Source organism: Mycteria americana, chromosome 5 (assembly GCF_035582795.1).
Source record: "Mycteria americana isolate JAX WOST 10 ecotype Jacksonville Zoo and Gardens chromosome 5, USCA_MyAme_1.0, whole genome shotgun sequence".
Taxonomy (NCBI): Eukaryota; Metazoa; Chordata; class Aves; order Ciconiiformes; family Ciconiidae; genus Mycteria; species Mycteria americana.
The window spans coordinates 61,683,825-61,705,452 of NC_134369.1; the positions used below are offsets into that span (position 1 = coordinate 61,683,825).

Below are 21,628 nucleotides of genomic sequence, written 5' to 3' on the forward strand. Positions count from 1 at the left end.
TTTATTCTGCCCACAGACTGACTAGAATGATTTAGAAGATTATGACAAGATTATGTTTGAATTTTTCAAAGGGAAGTGATGGAAAGAAACATACTGTAGCCACATTTCAGCTTACCTTAGCCAAGCAATTAATCTTCATCAGCTAAGTCTGGCATTAAAAGAATCACTGTCATCACTCATCTTTCTGCAGAATTTACTCTATGTAGGTAACCTTCAAACCACACTTTTAAAAAAAATCAGCCCATCATGTGGTTTAGACATGCAGCAGGAGAAGGAGAGTAGAGAGAAACTGAACATAGACACTGAGAAACTGAAACTGAACACTCCTTAGGCATGGAGCAAGTCAAGACAGGTGCTGAGAGTGTATTATTCTGACATACCAAGCATCAAAGGCTGACTGGGTTTGCTAACCCATATATTAAAGGCAAGCAGCCTCCTCATCTGTTGTTTAGAAACTATGATCCTGATCCTGTACTTTGAAAGAGCTTTTATAATCATTTATTCTTACAGAAGGTAAGGAAAATGCTACCTACTCAAAATAGTGTTGACTTATATTGATATGCACAAATATAAATGATAATGTTAAGGGTAAACTTACAGAATCACAGAGTGTTTGAGGTTGGAATGAACCTCTGGAGGTCATCTCATCCAATCGTTCTGCTCAAGCAGGGCCACCTAGAGCAGGTTGCCCATTACTATGTCCACTAACAGCTTCTCTGAAACGAACTCATTGATGGGTGACATCCCGTTGCAATTACACAAAGTGGACCATGGCCCTCTCTCAGAAAGAATATTAAAGCTAAACTTTCTACAGGAGCAGCTGATTCCGCCTCATCACACATGGCCTCAGCTCATACAGCACTGAAGAACAGAAATGAAAGATATCTCTATTTGTGAATGCAGGGTGGCTAAAGTGCATTAATGGACTGTTCATGTTTCTGAATGCAAATGAACATAGTAGCACCCTAGCTTGTAAGATTAATCCATTAAAGCAAAAAAGAAGCTTAGAAACGATGTTAGTAATATACTAATGAGGATTCCCCCTTGTACTTGCACTATTGCTACAGTGGGCAAAGGGAGGAATATGGATCTCTGCGTATGCCCTACTACCCATCTAAGAGCTGGGACATGAGAGTTCAGCATGAAGTCTGTCGAGTTTGCAATGCTGTTAGAATTCACCAGATGGGGCTAATACAGCAAATATAAATATTCTCTATAGAAGTCATACTGAAAAATATATATAGATAGGTAGAGAGAGCGATATATACTTGTATATATGGCATAGGAGTTTTAACCTTCTAAACGTATTTTTTTTTAAGTTAACCCCCTCAATGAGTCCATTATTTATAATAAATACTTTGTTTCAATAATTTTCTATGAATTACATGTTTAACTATTCAAACATTCACCACCACTCCACAAACCAATAGCTGTCTCAGGAAACCTGAAGGTTAGATCAGGCTTGCTTATTTTAAATTTTTTAAAAATCTCTAAACAACTATAAAACTGCATATATAAAAATGGAAGGGTGTATGTTGTCTTCCATTCCTAGATATTAGGCTTTTTTTCTATGCTTAAATAAAAATACAAATAAATGTTGTAAAAATTAGTTTAAGCTTATAAATGTGTATGGCTTTCCCTTTTCATATGGTGCACTGATACAGAGACTGGTCCTGTCTCCGAAGTCCATCTCCCAGATTTAGTGTCATGTAGAGACTCTGAACATATTTAGACATCGCAGTGAAGTTTTAGTTAGCTGATATTAAAAAAAGGAAATCCCTGTGTGCCAGTGCATCTATCAAATGTCCTTGTCTGTGTCAAATCACTGAATCAGGAAGTTACTATTTGAAAATTGAAAGTAATTGCCTGTGAAAGATGTCAGACTGATGCTCTCTATATTCTACCATGTCTTTAATAAGCAATTCTATCATTATTACTACCAAAGGGGATGAAAATACATTAAGATTTAGTATGTATCTACCCTATATTTGATTTTAGCACATTATACCTAGTTATGAAAATAAAAATAACAGTGAACAAATAGACATCAGATGGCATTTAACTAAACTGACTGAACAGCTATTGGGAAATGACATAAATCATGTTATACCTAGCACGTGGTCATAGAAAGATGGAGACAAAAGACAAGGAATGTCACACTAATGTGCATAGTTGCTTAAATGATTACTGATATGTTCCATAAGAACATAATATTGCATGAGCTGGATAAGGATGATAGTTTCAGGTAAACCAGAAAAGCAGGGACCCAAGAGCCTACTCTACATAGGTAATCTTCAAACCACACTTTTCTTTAATAATCCCATCACTTGCTTTATATATGCAGCAAGAGGGAGAGAGTAGAGAGAAACTGAACAAGTCTCATTAGGCATGGAGGAAGTCAGACTTCCAGTTAGACAAACACATAGACTGCTAAAAGCCAGAGTGCTGATTATTTTTTACGATGAATTAAATTTTTTGTGTGATGAAGTTATAAGGTACATATGATAATGACATAAGGATGGATGCGTCATAGCAATACATCCCCATTCTCCTCAGCCAACCTCTCTTTGTCTTGTAGATGACAAAATCTCTATCATAAAAAAAAAATCTCACTTTGATGGAAAAATTGTATTGGGAAGTTTTGACTAAACAGTCACACAGTTCCACTCACCGATCTTCCAGCTCCTAGATATGAGTAAGTTCTGGACACCAGATGGATAGCAAAGACTTGTGAATTTAACTTATGCCCGTCTTGACTTACAAATAAAAGTCATGAGCATGACCATAATAATGACCATAATGAAGCCAGCACATAATTCAGAGAAATAAGCTCTCCTTTCTTTAAATGTGCAATGATTCAACTAGCGCTGAACGAACAGCCTGTGCTATGCAGTACCCAAAGCTCCTGTGCTTCAGTGAGCTCATAGAAAAACTCATAAAAAGTCTCATTAGAAGATCATCTATCTAAAACTTCAATGCTTCATCTAAAACAATTTGGAGACTGTCATTCAGGCCATGGAACTGCAATTACACTTACGACACTGATGGAGAATCTCCTCCTATGACTGTACAGAAAGCAGATAGCCATTCTTCTGAAGTTCTCTGCAACATGTTTGAGATAAGATTGCCTCATGTGAGAAAGGTGATAAGGGAACGTAGATTGTGCTAACAAGTTTTCAGTCCTTCTTTGAGAAATACACCAAAGCAACAGAGAAAGATCTCACCATCAGTTAGGTAGATGACCTGGGGGAGACTGAGGAACCTACGATAAATTTAAGACATCCATGCACATACCTCTCTTAAGTGCAAAATGTTCAGAGGCTCTTGATTCTGGTCACCTTTTAGAACTTACTCACTTGTTTGTTTTAGGCTGGTAATGCTTCCCTTTCCTTGGCTGTTAAAGTCCATTCTTTCCAGGGACACCTTTTTCAGCTTTTCTTATTTCCTGTTCTGCTTAGGGAGTCTTAAATCACACAATGGCAGCCACTTTTCTTGCATGGATGACTGTTAACTAACTGTTGCTCACACCAACTACAGGTTACTTGGCTGACCTGCAACACCTATCAGTAACCATGTATTATCATAACACGATAACATGAGCTTCCCAATGAGAACCAGCTGAACAAAGATGGAAGATAAAATAATTTCGAAGCATTTACGTACTGAATCTTTTGTTGCTTAAGTTACAAACACACAAGAGTCTATCGCAGACTGCAGTTTAGGAGTGTTCTTGGCCTTCTCGATGGCACTACATTTTCACACTGCAACGCTGATAAGCATCACTGTCTAGAAATTCCAGTTTTGTAAGAAACTCAGTCGTTGCTGCTGGCCAACAATCAGACCTTACTTATTCACAGGTTTGTCATTCCTCAGCTGGATTACAGCAATACCATATGTATGGATGTCTTCCATATTTAGAGAGTTTTGCGAAGTATAGAATGCTGTAGCACATCTTAGAAACACAAGCTATTTGTAGGCATATCAAACCAATCTCTCTGGCTTTCCATAGAATTTACATTAAATTCATTATCTCAGTCTTATCTTCAGAGAACATAATTTCCAGGACAGCTACAGCTTCAACAACTGCTGTTGACAAGAACAGCACTCTTCACTATGGAGGTAAGGTAGTCTGTTCAGGAGACAACTTACAGAGAGCTGATTGCAAACAGCAAAATGAAATCTTCCAAAGACAAAACAGAGTTCATCCAATCCCAACTGCAAAGCAGATTTATTTTACCTTGTCTTCTTTAAAAACATATTTTAAAATGTTTTTTAAAATATCCATTTAAGTAATAGAACCCCCCAACTACGAAAACAACATTTTTCACATGCTCTTGCTCTTGAGAAAGGATGAGAGTACAAACAACATGCAATCTATTCTAGCATGGCAGACACTTACTTGATAACACCCTTTCACTTTGTAATCCATATCATAATGCATTATCTCATGTATTTAGTGTTAAATGTATGTAGTGGTTAAGAAGAGATTCTTAATGCAAATAAAGAGCTATGAAACTATGCCACAAACAAAATTTTCTCATGATGAAAGCAAGTTAGACATACTTTAAAGTCCATGTAAGTAATTGGAAACATATTTCCAACACTAGTTATTTTTCTTCTCCCCATATTAAATGGAACTTGCATGCCATTCTCCTCACCAGCATCAAGCTTTTGGCTAGTTCAGATGTGTTGCTTACATATCTCTGTATGCCTCTGTCTGTTAGCAATTCACACACATTCATAATTTGTTAAAATTTGACACATTGCAGAGCTTTTGACTCTTCTGACTCTTAAGCCAGTCACACACTAAATGCCTAAACTGGTTTTGGCTTCAGAAGTCTAAGCAAGACTTGACAGACCTACTATAGTTGACAGACACTGCAGAGATGGTCTCCCAGTTCCTGCGTTATAATCTGCAAGCAGCACACGCTAGAATAGATACTGTTTGCATGATGGAATATGGGTGTAGTCACCATCTTTTTTTTTTTGCCTCAGAAGAGCCGGTAAAAACATCACTAATATCAGTTGTTACACTTTTAGGGAAGTAACAGATGGCATTCAAATTCAAGCATAGAAAAGTTTTGTTGATAACTGTACTTGTATTACATAAGTTTTAAGGCTGCAGTTTCCTCATAGCCAGCAAAAGCACTATTAATACTACATCCTGAAAAGTTGCAGGACCAATTTATGCTCTGCATAAATCAAAGGACCACACTGTTTTATCAATGTTAGTGAATTTTGTTCATGTCTGTTTTCCAATTTGCCAAAACATTTGCGAAAAGTAAAGGCACAATACAGCAGTGATTCTGACTGACTTCTATTTATTGGTTATGCAGTGCATACAAAAGTACACATCTAGGGGTGTCCTCATGGGATCATTTCAGAACTATGATCTTTGGTTAGCTTGAAACAGAAGAATTTACAAGGCGTACAGAGAATTTTTTCATAAGGCTTATCTCTGTAATCTCTTTTTTCCCATTCTTTAACCAAGTATTTGGTGAGTATTGTTGATGGAGCTGTACAATAGTGTTCTTGTGACTTGCAGCTGTGTTTTTCAAATGAATATTTGTCTTGGATTCTCTGTGGAATCTCTCAGCAGCTTTTATTGATGTTTCTTGGTAAATGTTAAACACTACATCAATTCTTTGACTTTCTGCACCATCATGTACTGCTGATAACCAGGTACTTGTTAACTTTGTTTATTCTTTGGATCACACTCATTCCATCAGTGACAGATGGCCTGCTGTCGTTTCAGTACGATTTGCATTCCTCACGGTCCCTCTACCAAAGTTGCCTGCTTTGTTCTTCCAAGTGATCTATCCAATGTTGTCAGTGTGTAATGAATAAGACATACTGAGTATGCCTGCTTGCAGCAACACTTTTGTTGTTGTTCTTGTTGTTGTTGTTAAATCCTTGTCTGTTTTGAATATTGTTATTATTTAGAGACCCTTGCATTCCCTGTTCTTCTTTTGGTGACTGAAAACATTCTGACCTTCTCTCTGGAAATCCATTCATGAAATTTCCGCATGAAAGAACCACTCTCGAGACGATTCTTAAAATAATTGCAGGTCTGCTCACCTACTTTATGTGCTTTTAGGAGGTCATCAATACCATCTGGCAGGGCTGTCTGATAAGCTGACAAGATCTATTGGCATTATTGATTGGCTTTATCTTAAGAATTTCAAGCAAGGCTTCAATACCTGGCCTTTTGGAACTTTGATTATCTGCACTTGTTCAGATATTCACTCAGACACATACCCTATTCTGCATGGGTTAACCTGGAGATCTTCGACTGTTTCATGTCTCTCAGCTACCTTATACTATTATTTTGATGGTGAGCAGCAAGATAATATTTAGCTGCAAGCTAAATCTCTTTGAACTAAATTGATTTGAAACTAAATCTCTTTAACCCCCTGGAATCTGAGCAGACTTCTGTGGTTGAGCTCATCTAGTGGAAAGAAAGGGAGGTCCTGCTTCCCTCCAGCTCTGCTGTGCATTCCTGTCCCCTCCCTTACATAGTCAGTGCTTTTCATTTAACCCTATTCATTTCACATTTGGAGGGAGTTTAATTCTCTATCCATTTATCTTTCAGAACTGGCTCATCATGAGGTCAGATGAGCACTGGTGCTGGTGAAGGAAGTAGCAGCAGCAGCTAGTCAGTCAAGAACAGAGCAAGACAACCCCTTTGGTAGCAGCCACATTAGAGCAACACAGCTATAGCATGAAACTATACCTTGAAAGTGTGTTTTATATTGTTAATATAAGATGATCTAACTCCGTGCTGCTAATCTTCCCCTAGTTGCACATTCCCCACTCCTTCCTTATTTTGACTCTAGCAATTCTGTGATGAGTTGGATCAGCCTGGTAGCTGATCAACAGTTTGCTTACCTGAGAACCCCACATTTCTTTGTGTGTGTTAGTTTTCAAGTGGATCTGACTCACCCTTTGGTTGCATGACTACTAGAACTGATGCAAGAGAAGTAATGGAAATACGTACCTGAAGATAGAGGAGAGGTCAAAGCCCTTTTTTACAGCTGGAGACCAGTCTTAGGTTAGCTTGAGTCAATCATGAGGCTGTAGTTAGACAAACTCTTTAAGCTGAAACTGCTGCCAAAAGAAACAGTCCTGCTTCCCTGCCCAGTTAAAACAATCCTTTCCAACCCTGAGCCACTTCCTTCTGACATTGATCTGGTTCACCGTGCAACACAGCTGGTTGTATAGTTGCATGATGATCAGAACAATGAAGTGAGTTATCTGACAACCAGTTTTTCAGGTTAACATTTCAGGTCAACTCCCCAGCCTGGCTCTGCGTGCAGCTGGCAGTTTAGAGGCTGGTGTAGAGCTGGAAGGACGGTGGCACCGTCTCCTTCACGGGCAGCGTGGCCTTGACATGAAGCATCAAAGTACAGCTGCACATTTGCATTTGCTGTCTCTTCACTGCCTTACCCATGGGACTGTCCCAGCAGGGTTTAGCAACCCCATCTGACCAGGCTTTCAGGAGCTGGCAGGTGCGCTGGCAGTAACCTGTGGACAAAGCTGGCCAGGGCCAAGGCAAACGAGCCTACAAAGGCAGCCAGGGTGGTGGCACCCCATTTTGGCTGCCCCATGGTGGAGGCTCCCACCTGGAAGCCATCACCCCTACCAAACGGCGCTGCCCCAGCGCACACGGACACCTCTCCGACTCCCATTCGGCACCTCAGGCGGTGGCGGTTACCATCTCACCCCACGCGCTGCCAGGGTCAGACGCCCACGTACTGAGGCGACGGGTCCCCGTGGGCCCGAAAAGCCTCTCCTCACACCCACCAGCCGGCGCCCGACCCCTTCTCTCCGCGTCCCCCACAGCACGCGCACTGCAGCGCAAGCACCGCACTCCGGCACCATCTTGAGCGACCCCCGCCCGCTGGGTGGCCCCCGCCCCCGGCGCCACGCCCCCCGTCCCGCAAGCCCCGCCCCTTCCCCGCGAGGGCCCCCTCCAAGGGCAGGCAGCCCGGCGCGTGCGCAGACGCGCAGTAAACAGGCGCCGCCGCTCCTCCCCCTTACGCCGTTTGCGTGGCCGCCTCCGCGCAGGGCCGCTCGAGCGCCGCCGGCGGCGGCGGTTGCGCAGTGGCGCTACATCCGGGCACTGGGGCAGGATGAATGCTCCTTTCCAAGATGGCGGCGGAGGGAGGAGGGAAGGAGATGAACGAGATTAAGACCCAATTCACCACCCGGGAGGGGCTGTACAAGCTGCTGAGCCACTCGGAGTACAGCCGGCCTAACCGGGTGCCCTTCAACTCGCAGGGCTCCAACCCGGTCCGCGTTTCCTTCGTCAACGTCAACGACCAGAGCGGCAACGGGGACCGGCTCTGCTTCAATGTGGGCCGGGAGCTCTACTTCTACATCTACAAGGGGGTCCGCAAGGTACCGGGGCTCGGCCGCTGGGCTGGGGGGGACTGGCGGGGGCTCTGCGCCCGCCGCCCGTCGAGGGTCCGCCGGCTGCCAGTGGGGTGTGGGAGTCCCGCCGCGGGGGGCTGCGCCGTGGGTGGGGGGCAGAGGCCGCCCCGCCGGGCCGCCTCTCCTTCCGCGCCCCCGGGGTGGCCTTGGGGCTGGTAGCTTCTCGGTTGGCGCTCGGTTGTGGCTGGGACTTCAGTCGCTCTCTCGGTTAACTGGCCTGTGGGGTAGCGGTTAGGGGAGGGGGAGCGTAGGCCTGGGCTGGAGGGCTGTGTGAGGGGACCGGCGCTGGCTCACTACTAATGGGCTACGTCAAATACGGTGTCACCAACGGTAGATGTGTGTGGGGGGGCCCTTTGGAGGGATGCGATTGCTTGGGCCCTCCTTGGCATGCAGGAAGGAGCGTTGGCTTTCCATTGGCAAGGCAACCCTGGGCCTCCTTCACCTGCTGCTTCAGGTCTGAGTTTGCTGGACACTAATGCCCGGTGTGATTATGGTGGTGTCAGATCCCTGCTTCCGGGATCTTTCTAGCTTTGACTGAATGGCTACAGTATTCACTGTAATTTTAGGCCTTTATCATGACTTTGAAGTGTGGACTGATTTTAGAATTGTTTCTAAATGGGAGCAGTGCAATGAGCTGAGTTTTAAATGTCAGATAATTAACACAGAGAAAGTTGCTTTTACAGGAAAGAACTATTGATGCACTTGAGAGAGACTCCTTACCTGTCATTATTCGATGTAGGACTAAGTGCATGCATTTGATCTTTCAGGTCACCATATTTATGAACAAACCCTTTCTACTTGTTGTTTCTTAAGGTCCTTGATTTTATGGGATTTAGAGAGGGATTCAGAATTTGTCATGCCAAACGAACATGTGTCACTCCTAATATACATAAACACAGCTATAATGATTGTCAGCTTTTTATTTTGTGTTTCAAAAAGTGGATGTTCATTATCTCACATACTTGGGACTCAGCTGCCATAATGTGAGTACCTTGAAATCTTCCTGCTCTTAGCCCCCCATTCAACATGGGATGAAGGCAGAGAGAACTAGTGACATACGCAAGGCTGTGCAGGAAGCTTGTGGGTGAGCAAGGATTTATACCTGAATCTACTATGTCCTAAGCTAGTGCCCCTGTCACTCCTCCTCTGTATAAAATGTAAGCACCAACTGGAGAATAAAGCCTACGTGGTTATCTGTTGGCTGTGACTTAACAGATCTTATATGTCCTGTATAATTATATGGAAAAGCGTGTGTGTGCATTTTAGTTTCACCCTTTAATGAATTTTAATAATCTAGTTATGTTTTAAATAATACTTGGACAATAGTTTCTTTAAGCATGTAATGAGTATTTTGTATCAAACTACTTGCTATTTATAAGCAGTTGCTATCTTTACTATTTACAAGGTATTGTGGGTGGCAATATCTCTGAAAATCTGTATCCTCAATTATTACCATGTTTGGTTTCTGATATATTCTCGGTTTTTCCACACAGAGTAACTGCAGAGTTCTCTCACTTAGACTACAGAGCAGGGCTTTATGTAGTTTAGTAATGGTACATGTGATTCTTGCAAGTTGTCTTAGTCATCTCTTGCCACACTTCTGAAAAATAGAAATATAAAGCCTGCAACTTCATTGAAAATAGCAAACTGAATAACTTTTTCAACTTATAAAAATCGCTTTGAGCTGAGTATTTTAATTTTTTTTTTAGATGCTAAAAGCTGCTGGTGTGATACACAGTAACTGTGAAAATTTTAGTTTGTCAAACTGTTAACTTGTGAGCTTTGAGGCATACCTGTTACGGTGTTAAATACTTTTTTCTCTAGTGTAAAACATACGCATTGTTAGAATGGAATTCATTTCAATGACCTTTTACAGTGTTAACACTTTAAAATACACTGTATATTCTATATGTATAATACATTAACTTTAGTAAAGTGAACTAGAGAAAGAGCTGAGATCTATTCAAACACACTTAATGAAATGCTTCAAATGAGAATGGGGAAGATGGTCTGTCTTAAACTTGTAATACTTGCTTCTTTGGAATTTACTTTGAAACTATTCAGTTGGAAGTCATTGTTTTGTCTATGTACAAAGTTGACATATGAACAGGCTGACAGTCTTTCAACTGATTATTTGAGCTTTTCTGAATCAAGAGTTATATCTTGTGGCTATCGTAAAAGGGAGAGAGCTATTGTTACCTGAATTGACAGTATGTCATTCTGGCTTAATCTGGACAAACTATCAAACTCTGCATGCCTTCCTATTCTTGGGGGCAGGAGGGGGAGAGCAACTTTATCTGTTGAAGATCAAGCTATTTGTGATCCTCTGCATCATACAGATGCTAATAACTTCAATTTTAACTGTTAGTTCATAATTATCTAAGTATCCCTTTAAAAAATTTCCCTAATTACTTTAAGACTATAATTTTCATTTTGGCTAAGTCGTATTAGAATATTAGAGTAGGAGTTGAATTTAGTGAAGCTGTGCTGTGTGTATATGTCAGGTAGCTATGATTTTGTCTTTTTTATCTTTTTTTAAGGTCCGCTTCTTTTCTTGCTAAGAAAATGCTTTATTTTTACTAAGTGAAATATTTTTACTAAGTGAAAGAACCACCAGAACTTTATTTTAAGTAACCGTGTCTGTTACATACTGAGATAATTCTTGCATCAGTAATCCATTGCAGATCAGTACACATCAAGTAAAAGTCACATTTAAGCCATGAATGACACTTAAGAAGAAATAATGTAATATTGAGTCAAAGATGCCACTTAAGAGGATATTTCTTGAAATCAATGATGCTAAGCTTTCTTCTTTTAGTTTCCCTTAAATCCTAAATACATTGCATCTGCTACATTTAGTTTGTAAGTAATCTTTTTAAGTAGACTGCTAATGTGTGTGTTCTGTTTAGGATATTTAACCTATATAAAGAAAAAATGTTTCCAGGAATGTTTCTTTAACCTTGATCATTCTTCCAAGAAACTTGGTTGAAAAGTTATGTCCAGCGTCCAGGACAGTGGTGTGGAGATGGAAGCACTAATAGACAATGATAATAGTTTGGTAGAGAGACAGAAGAGAGTTTTGGACAGCATTTCAAGCTGTCTTTAGAGAATTTTCTCCCAACTTTGTTCTCCACCTCTTTAAAAAGGAAGCTGAGTTTTTACAGTTTCATGCTACCACTAAACTTTACCATTACCGTGAAACATGTTACCATGTTTCCATGTTTTCCATGTCATAGAAAGCACATCAATTATGAGCCAGTGCATTGTTATTTTTATAATGAAACTTATGCAGCTCTCTTTGTGTTAATAACGCAATGCAGGCTTCCACAGAACTGCTGCTTTCTGATTTGGATCCACTGAAAAAAGGAATGAACCTATAGTTTAGTAAGGAGAAATTAAGCTGTGATGGAATGAGATGTGGTTGCTTTACTTATGTAAGTATATAATTATTCTCAACTGTACTGAGTATCAATGGGCTTTCCCTTTCCTCCTTAACTTTGGCTTTAAGGTTAGATGTATACAGTGATCCCTTGTTAAAGAGAAGGGGTAAATTTTCATGAACTCAACTCATCTAGTTGACAGCTGAAAACGATGGTCTAGCAGTACAGTATCCTCTTGGCAGTGTGCTTCTGTCTCCTTGCTGTCTTTGGCAGTGCTCAGCCTCTGCTTGAGCTAGTTCAGCTTGCTAAACCAGCAGCAAAATACTTGCTGTTTTTCTGGGCAGATTTTCTCTTGATTTGGTGAGTTAAACTGTCTCATCTTGGGGTCAGATATTAGCAGGTACAGTGAGAGCAAAGAAGGGGTTGCGGGGGAGGGAAGGCCCTTCAGTGGCCTGGGCTGTCAGATCAGATCCGCTGCCCTATGAGGTCTCACCTGAATAAAGCTTCAGCCTTAAGTCAGATTCAGAATGATCTGTTCTTGGGGGATTGTTACTTAATTTTGATTAAGCAAGTTATAGGTGTTACAGGAAGTCTTTTCTATTATTTTAGGGATTTGCTTCTTCATGGAATAGGGCTATAAGGTAATAATTCGAAAGTTATTGCTCAAACTATGATGCATTGATGCTTTGGATGGGTTGCCTTTTCCTGCAGCCCCAAATCGGGAGTGAGGGCTGTTACTTGATTCTTGCTTATGAGGCAGTCTTGGGGTACTTTAATATGGTTTATGGCTAGCTTTGCACAATGATTTATTAGTTGATTCGTTAGCCTTGAAAAGGAGAGCACTATCTCATCTTCCTTGCCTTAGGAATGGCTGACAAAACAAGGCTTTCTAGATTGTTGCTGACATTAACTATCAAATTTGTTTCCCTTTCTACTAGGAAGCTAGTGCATTTTCCTTCAAAAAATTGTGTGTATGATAATTAATGTATTATTCTCTGTATCTTGTGAAGGTTTCTGGGCAAGTTAGTCTGCAACTGTTGCTGCAATACAGTCATATACAGGTGCATATTAGCAATAGTGTCGCAAGGTACACAGTCCTAGTTTTTACGTAACATATTGAGAAGTTATGAAATTTGAATGTGTAGTTTAGCTTATTACACTATGTGAAGCTTTTTGCATTGTATTTAAATTCTGACTACTCTCTTTGTTAACATGTGGCAGACTTTCCTAACATTGGTTATTTCATTGTTTTTGGAACCTCTCTCTCATGAAAAGAGGCTTTGTCTTCAGTTCTACTTTTTTCTGAAGCTACCTAAAGCAGCAGTCTGTCCATAACTCTAGAATATTACAGTATTTTGTAATGGTATTGGAGTAGAAACATATGTGGGTGGTAAGCTCAGGTTGGTGGAGGGCAGAATCTGTTGACTATCTTTTTAACCTTATGGGGGGCAAGTGGCTTAGAAATAATTGTATTTGTACTAAGATGAAAGTAATCTTGTATCTCAACTTCTTATATTAAGAGTTAGCATACTGGTAGGTCCTGGTTATCAGTAAAAATACCGATGACATGTAGGATTCCTTCCTTTGCAGTTCTCTAAATTACCTTTTTTTATGTCTGGCTTGATACTGGAGTCTTTGTTGTCCAGCTGAGAAGTGTTATCCTTGGTGTGGTGACTTTCATTCTGTAGACTGTTCATCTAGGATCTTGTATCAACGACAGAATGATAATGTGTGACATTTGTCACTGTGCTTAGTATATTGCTCTGGGAAGAGTAGTGTGAGACAGTTCTGGATTGGAAGCTGGAATCTGTGGAGGAAACCAGCAAATTTTCTCAAGATGTGGTGGGAAGGTGAGTTTATATTACTCTATATTTAGAGATCACTAAGCTGTATCAGGCCTCCAAAAAATATGTATGTTTCACTAGCATATATGAGCTATAAAAACGCTGAGATTTGTAAAGATCTTTGAAAATACACTTTCTCTGAAGCAGCGTGAAGTATACCTACATCTTTGTAACCAGTTCTTAAACCTGCAGTAACAAGAATTCCACAGCCTGCCCTAAATAACTTTTTTTGGTGCTTAGTTTTCTCCCTTCCCTTCCCCCCCCCCCAATATCTAACTAAACTTCTTGTTCAAGGAAAAAAAAAACCAACAGGCCGAATACTGATATTTACTGTGGACATAGAGAGCAGTTGACTATTGCCTTTGGCTTCTACATATTTGAAAACTGGTTAGTTTGTCCTCTCATTTTTCCTAAGGTAAATAAACCTAGTTCTCTTAACCTTTCTTCTCAGATCTTGAGTTCCAAATATTTGATTGCTCTCCTCTATATTGGCTTCTGTTAGCTTGCATTTGTGATACCTAAACTAGATCCAGTACTTCCACAGTGACTCCACTACAGAGTAAGGGGGAATTATTGCCTGCTGTGCCTGTCTTCTAATGTTCTTGCTAACATATTGAATAATGTTGATGTTTTTGAATCCTGCTCATAGTGTTGACTGACTTAGGCTGTTTCTTATCATATTGCTGCTTTCTCTCCACTTTTATCCATGCTTCGATTTTTTTTTGTTGTTGTTGATAAATGCCATGTAGCATTTTCATTTAATTTTATTCTATTAAGTTTATTAGAGAGTGTTTTTATTTCCAATTCTGTGCTGCATACTGAAAAAATCCTTCCAATCTTGATGTCATTCACGAATTTAATGTGTACTCTCATCCATTAAGAAAGGTATCTCGTAGAACTTAAAAACCACGTGTTGCATTTGCTGCTGACCTTTTTCTCTAGTCCAGTTATTTTTTCAGACAACAATTTGATTTGCTTGGTGCTTGCTTTTGGCAAGTTTACCTTGTGTGCTTTCTCCCCCCTTTGTCTAGGTGCTTACAATCCATTTTGTTTCAGTGATTTTGATACCGAAGAAAGGTTTACTACTATGACTGTCAAATTCTACTACAAAGTGTTCTGCATTTTAATATTTATTTATACCAGAATCAAGCATCACTCTTATTTTCAAAGAAATGACAGGCAAAGGTGGCTAATGGAAGTACTGCAGTAAAGACAGCAGAACTTTTCTCAAAGGTATCTGGTGCCATCCTGCAACTGGGATGATACTTTTTTCTGTGCTGGAGGAATTTGCGTAGTCCACGTTTTTCAGATGTGGTGTCCCTCTTCAAAAGGGTGCTGTTTGTTCCCCCCCCCAAGAAATCCCTTAATTTCTTGCTGAGTTTTTTCTTCTGTATCTTGTAGATAATAGTTGTTACATTGGAACTGGATTTGCCAGTCCTGTGGAGGTATTGTGGCTAGATTGGTAGTACTTTACCTGTTGATCTGTGCTTGTGAAGGTATTTGAAAGTCTCTTGGAAATTTGTTTCAAGTGTGTAATGGATGGATATACTTACCAGCTTGAGTTTTATGATGTAGGTAGATGTTTTCTTTCTTAATTCTAGCTGGACTGTACGAAGTCCTGCCAAGACACGTTACAAAATGTTCCTGTAGAGTTTTCTGAAGGGTGGGTTTTTTTGGTAACCCCTTTCTTTCAATGACACTTCTGAAGGAAATAGTGAAGAGCTAATGTAGATTACAGGAGTTTAGGTAGATTTAAGTGTTTAACTCTGTTGTGAGACTTATATAGAACAACTAGGACTGGCTTGAGTAAGAGGAAATCTAAAGACTAAAAGGCTGTTTTAAAATGGCACTGTTGCAGTGTTAAATGTTTCTTGCTGTGGAAGAGAACAAAATACCTGCACTTGATGGAGCTTTCAGGATGATGGTTATCTGGGGGCTACTTCTGAGTTGTAGGTAGTGGCATTAGTCTGCTTTTACCTCTCCTAGTCTGTGCTTCAAGCCTATATCGTAACTGTTTGACTTCAGTAAACTATTGCAGTATATCCTTTGAAGGATTACTCCCCAAGGTAATATTAATTTATCTATGGCTGCCTGGTTGGCTGGCATGTTTGAGAGTGAACACTAGGCTATGCTGGCCAAACCCCCAAATTGGTATGCAGTATTTTATAGGCAGTGAATTTTTGTGTGTATGTGTGGTTGGTTGGGGTTTTTTTGCCACTGCAGGTATAATTTGGTGTTTGTTTTGTATTGAAATGTATTTGTAGTAATACTGCACTTACATGAATTCAGTTGGGGGAATTTAAATTAGTGTAAAACCATTAATTGTGGCACTTACTCTTTGCAGATGGACAAAATTTTAGTCATAATGCCCCACACATGCAAATAACGGTCACTTGTAACACACACTTCTGTGTCTGCAGTGAGTTTTGTGGGCCAGCTTTGTCAGAATATTTACAAAAGGGTTGTGTTATGTGCTTAAATTGCAAGGAGCTTGCATTATGCTTTGACATCTGACAGTCTGCAAAACAGTTAACTGTTACTAGTTAAAACATACATTGAAGATGCTTCAAACTATTTAAACATTGCCTAGACCCATCTCTGAGAGGATTGCAAGCCATAATTGTCTTGTTTGACATTCTAGAATTAAATTTAATGCCCTAGTTTGAAGTATTATTGTAGTTGTCTGGCTAAAGGGAACCATCTGAAATACTTTCTTTTGAAGGACATGTATCCAAAGGCCACTTGCTGTTCAGTTGTTGTGACTATGAGTTCACACACTTGGACAAATTACTATTGGAAAATGATGCCTAATAATGCCATTGTCCTCTTAGAAAGCTTAAGGAAACTAAACAGTAACATTAAATGTGCCATACTATAAGTTAAAGTAATAATATTCTGTTGTGTCTTTCTTAGAAATCGAGTATTTTTCCTTCCTTACCTCACCCCACTTGTAAGTCCAAACGTATATGCAATCCATCTTCTAGCATCTACATACCTCCTGTTTCTTGTCCCCTGCAACTTAAAATAAAGTAGCTGCTTTTGCTTGTTCCAGCTTCTGTTAGCAGACTGTTGGTAGACTAAATGTAGCCCTGTAGTCTTTGTGGGCTGGACCACCAGCCGCTACAATTGAAATTTTTCCAGTGGCAGTGTCATGACTTGTGTTGGGATTTTTCTCTTGCATTATTCAGTAAAGCTCTTCATAATGGAACGATAGATCTCTAATAGATACTTTCTGCAAATTGATTTCAGTGTTTGTTTACCAACTATAATCTGTCTTTAATTTCATGAGTTAATCATAAGGTACTCATGTAGCTGTAATGGTCAAAGAAATAATACTTGTTCCCCCCCCCATTTTTAATTCTGCGTGTATTGGAAGGTGGCTGTACTAAGCAGTTCTTGGTTTAATAATGCCTAATTTTTGTACACCTAGAGAATGTGAAGTGCTATATTAGACTAAATGCTAGTCTAAGCAAGACTTAAAAATGCCCTGAAGTAGGGAGAAAACATTGGATGTTATGAACAAACTTCATTATCCCCAGTCTCCTAGGAATAAAAAAAAGTAATTCTTATTATCTTACAGGAAGTTTACATACATTTTTGTCAGGAAAGTGATACCACATGAAACTTTGAGAGGACTCTGGTTTATGGCTTTAATGCTCCATTTCACCTAAAGGAAGGGGGAGCAGTGACAGGGGGAGCAGGAGACTGAATGGATGCCAATATGTATTGAAACTATCTGTTAAAAATCCATGAGTCTGGTGAAATAAACTATTGGAACGATCCCTTAAGGACACTTTAGAGTGCACAGTCACAAGGGTAACTCAGTAAATCTGAGTAACATAAATAAAAAGTCTTCTCTTCCTGACTTACAAGTGTAACCATAACAAATAAGTAATCCTACAAGTCTTAGTCTCGTCGTATTTTAACTGTGACAATTTATTTCTAAGGATTCTTTTTTTGGTCACAGTTCTTGTAACTAAGACTCCTACAGAAGTTGTGCAAGTTTTCTTTAGATTTGAGGTGAATAATGGAGCATGACCCTGATACAAGTTTGAAGCTATCATTGAAATGAAATTTTAGCAGAAGTTGTTAAAGTATTTTTTTGTTGTCTTGATTTTTTTTTTCTGGTTTTCTATTAGTTACTCTCCTCAGTATTCTAGAAAAATAGTTATACAATGATTTTTTTTTTAAATCATGTTCATAAGATTTAAATCATGTTCATAAGATTTAAATCATGTTCATAAGATTTAAATCATGTTCATAAGATTTAAATTATAGTTTAGAAGTTTGGATTTGCATAATTTAGTGGTCTTTATGGCAAATACTAGCTCTAAAAATAAATATTAATACTGTATTGTGAAGCTGTAGGCAGAGGCTTAGTCTGCATTTTCTTTCAAATTTCCACCTTTCTTTCCTACTAGGACCTATGTAGCAAACAGTTGGATTTATTTTTCAGACTTTCTTTTTAAATGAAAGTAATTTTAGACATTGGGGTTTTTTGGTGTTGGTTAGTTTGTTTTGTTGTTTGGGTTTTTTTTGAGCCTTTTTAATAGGAGAGTGCACCAGAGACCTTCAATAGCTACCTGTTTGCACTTAGGGTGTCAGGAGGGTGTATCTTTAAAAAATTATTTATGAGGGCAGGATAGTTGCATGGTTAGGCAATACCACTTTTGAAGTTTGATACCATGTATACTGCAAATGCAGTACTTCTTACCTGTATCATAGGTATAGCCCATCTTGCATGTGTTGGTATGTATCAGTTCAAATTACTACTCTATTGCTTATAAATAACCAAAGTTGTTTAGTGGTGGGCTTTTTTTTTTTCTTTTTTTTTTTTTGTGTTTTTTTTGTTTGTTTGTTTTAAAGTGTACCTGTTCAGTGTGATATATTGATCCAGGAGGAGGGTTTTTTTTTTCCCAAAGAAGACTTTCAGAAATACAGGGTGAAGCTTGTAAAAGGAAGATGCTTGGGTTGACTAGGGAATTATTGCTGTTTAATAGCATTAGCTATATAGCTCAACAGGTGACTTATAGCAAAAACTTGCTGTTACTTCAGAATGTGATCTTATTCTGTATCCCCTGTAAAGGAAACTGTCCAGTTATGTTCACATCAGTTTAACACATGGGGATGTCCTGCCTTTCTCACCTTCATCAGTGAAGCTGTGGTCCCCTGTACAGAATAACTTCTGTCTCTGTCATGTCCAGTTAGCAAACACCTGCAAAGTTTTAAGATGCTGTGCTAGATGAAGTGTCTGACCTTCTAACACTGTTGGCAGAATAAATTCTGTGCCAATGAAGCGACTGTTCAAGTGTAGTTCTGTGTTTTAGCCAAAATGCTAAAAAGACACTCTGTCTTTGTAAATGCAGTAGACTGAACTGGGATGGTTAAGCGTGGGCATGTTAGCACTTTTGAATTGGAGAGATGGGGCAAACAACTGTTCTGAACAACTCGGATGCCCAGATGACGCTGCCTTCAGTGATGCTCAAGATGATTCATACTTTTCCTCGTTGTTAGAGTACCAAAGTGCTCATTGTCAATTAAGTTACTGCAGCAGTCTAGAGGCAGCTTGCTTAGCTGCTCTAACTCTGTGTTGCCCTGTAGCAGCATGCATGTCTCTGTTCCCTCTGAGCAATAGGGATTCCCCTTTTGCAAAAAAGTATTGGGCTGGCATTGATCTGGTTGATCTGTGTATGGTTTTTTGTTAGTCCTAAATTGATAGAGGCTTTGCTTGTATATAAGAGAGCCAGCCAAAGGGGAATGTTAGTCAGATCAGTGCTCGAAGTCCAGTCTTTCGGTGCTAGAAAATGCTTTTGCTGTGCTTTCTCTTCAGTCATTTGGGAACCCTTTCTTCATTGGTATCACCTCTGATTAGTAGGTGACTTGCAGCTGTGGCCCTTCCAGTGCAAGTCGGTATAAAGGAGACTTTAGATTTGGATGGTCTGCTGATATCAGTGCTGGTTAAAAGTATGATTATTTTTGACAGCAGAAATCCCTAGCCTGCATAGTATTAGTATGGCCATATCAATGGGAGGGATGATTTAATAGCTGGGCTGTGTTCTGTCAGTAGCCTAACTGTGTGTTTAGTTCTGTGCCCTCATACAAGCTTCTGTTAGGACATTTAGCAAAATGCTTAAGGTGTGGGCAGTTACTCATTAGCTAGCACTACTGTCTGCCGGAAGATCGGTAGATGACAATAGATAGTCTGGTCACTCCCTCCTACTCTTGAGGAAAGGCTGAGGAAAGAGACAATGTTACGTGATCATTTGGTACATTAAATCCTTTTAGCCTTTTAATGGTAATTTTTAAAGAAAGTGATTAATAGCAGGCAAAAGGGCATTTTTTTCCACATAATATCTGTACCAGTGACAACTGTCAGCACTTACTGTTACTTAAAGTATCTTAATACTTTGCTTACTTTAAAATAAGGCTATTGGGAAAGCTGGTGCTGAAATTGGGAACATGCTGCCTCTTGCTCTAAAACTTCTGCAGCGGGATTCTGGTTTGCAGACTAGGTGATACTGTAGACCTTGTTTGTATGGGATTGTGGGAAATCAGTTCACTGCAGTGTATCTGTGTTAGGGATTTGGTCCTTGATACTTGTTTTCTAGTAGCGTGTGCTCCTATTCTTGTTCCGTAACACTTCTTGCCTAGCTGGGTTGGGTCGTTGTGAAATGTCTTCAGCCCCAGAAGAAAGATGCGTTGCAAATTAATAACTTCAGGACAGTAGTTAAGGCAAGTATGTTTTTTTGTCTGTCTGTTACTAAATTTGACCACAAAAAGCATAAACCAGTGGGCCTCATTCTGCTTTTGGAGCATAGGTTGTACGTTTGGTTGATAATTTATTCACATAACTTCTGTAAGACTGTTCTGGAGCTCTTGGAATAGCAGCCAGTTACATCTTATTTTTAATACGAAAGTAATTAGGGCTTTGTTCTAGTAATATTTTGTTAACATGCTGCAACGTGATGGAGTTATGGGCTTAATAAAAATACTGTATAAAAAATGTCCAGCATTCCTGTAGGGCTTGCAAAATCCAACAGTAGCCAGAAAAGACATAATTCTGACTTGCTGGACAGACATTACTGTGTTGTATTTGACTCTTACTGAGCTTTGTAATGAAAAAAATATAAATTGATTAACAATTAACTGCCACAGTGAAATAAGTTTCTATAGCAACAGGGCAATGCAGGGTACAATTATTCAGGCTGCTTTTCTGTAACAGATAATTTTTTCTTACAAGCAGTGAATTTACACTATCGGACTAAAACATTGTTTTGTTATAGCAACGGATAATCCTGAGCTCTTTTGCTGCTGCCTTCCCCCCGCGCCCCCCCTGCGCAAAGAAATAACTTTTCCTCTTATGTGCTGAAAAGGGGATGGAAACAGGGTGGTAGACTGGTGGAAACTCAACCTACTACTGCTCGCCTATATATTACTTAGTATAATGGAGCTATACTGGATATGTTATTGTGCAGTATGAATTTATACTTCGCTTCTACCTGTTGACAAATCTACATGAAACTGAACTTGCTCTAACTTAATAATAATGATCATATAGTAGCTTTCAAATTTCAAGTAAATCAATTAATAAAGTTTAGTCCTAATGCTGATTCCCTGAATTAGTCAGGCTTTTGGTTATTTGTTCTTTGTATGTTTAAAGTCTCTGTACATTTTATTTATTTCAGTACTTCTGAGTACCCTTAAAGAGAGGAATGTTCTACTTCAAGCTTCACTGTTAAAATTGGAAAAGAGTAGAGTATTATCGAGGGACTGCAGGTGTTGGGTTTTTTTGCCATAAAACATGCTTGTAAAGCCAACTTTTGAGTGTTACTGTATTTTGATCTTTTTAAAGCTAGAAGAAATGAAATTTGAACAACTTCAGTGATGAAGCTACAGCAGTCTTAGTCTTTCAACAGGGAACTTAATTTTCTGTGATGTATTTTAAGGATACTTTGGTTGTCTGATCACTTG

The 21,628-nt window shown here is 39.5% G+C and overlaps 1 protein-coding gene across 9 annotated transcripts in view; it reads left to right on the forward strand.

Moving 5' to 3' along the window:
• The first annotated feature begins 8,036 nt into the window (after positions 1–8,036).
• Positions 8,037–21,628, forward strand: part of WDR20 (WD repeat domain 20) — a 47,491-nt gene continuing 33,899 nt past the window's right edge. For 5 of the 9 annotated variants that reach the window (XR_012776005.1, XR_012776007.1, XR_012776006.1 and 2 more), the window contains exon 1: positions 8,044–8,400. Coding sequence is in view for 4 of the 9 variants with exons in the window: in XM_075503601.1 (XP_075359716.1) it covers positions 8,137–8,400 (264 nt within the window). In the remaining 5 variants the exon portion in view is untranslated. Of the gene's footprint in view, positions 8,401–21,628 lie in introns of all 9 variants that reach the window. The other 4 variants (XR_012776004.1, XM_075503600.1, XM_075503603.1 and 1 more) reach the window with 3 other exon arrangements.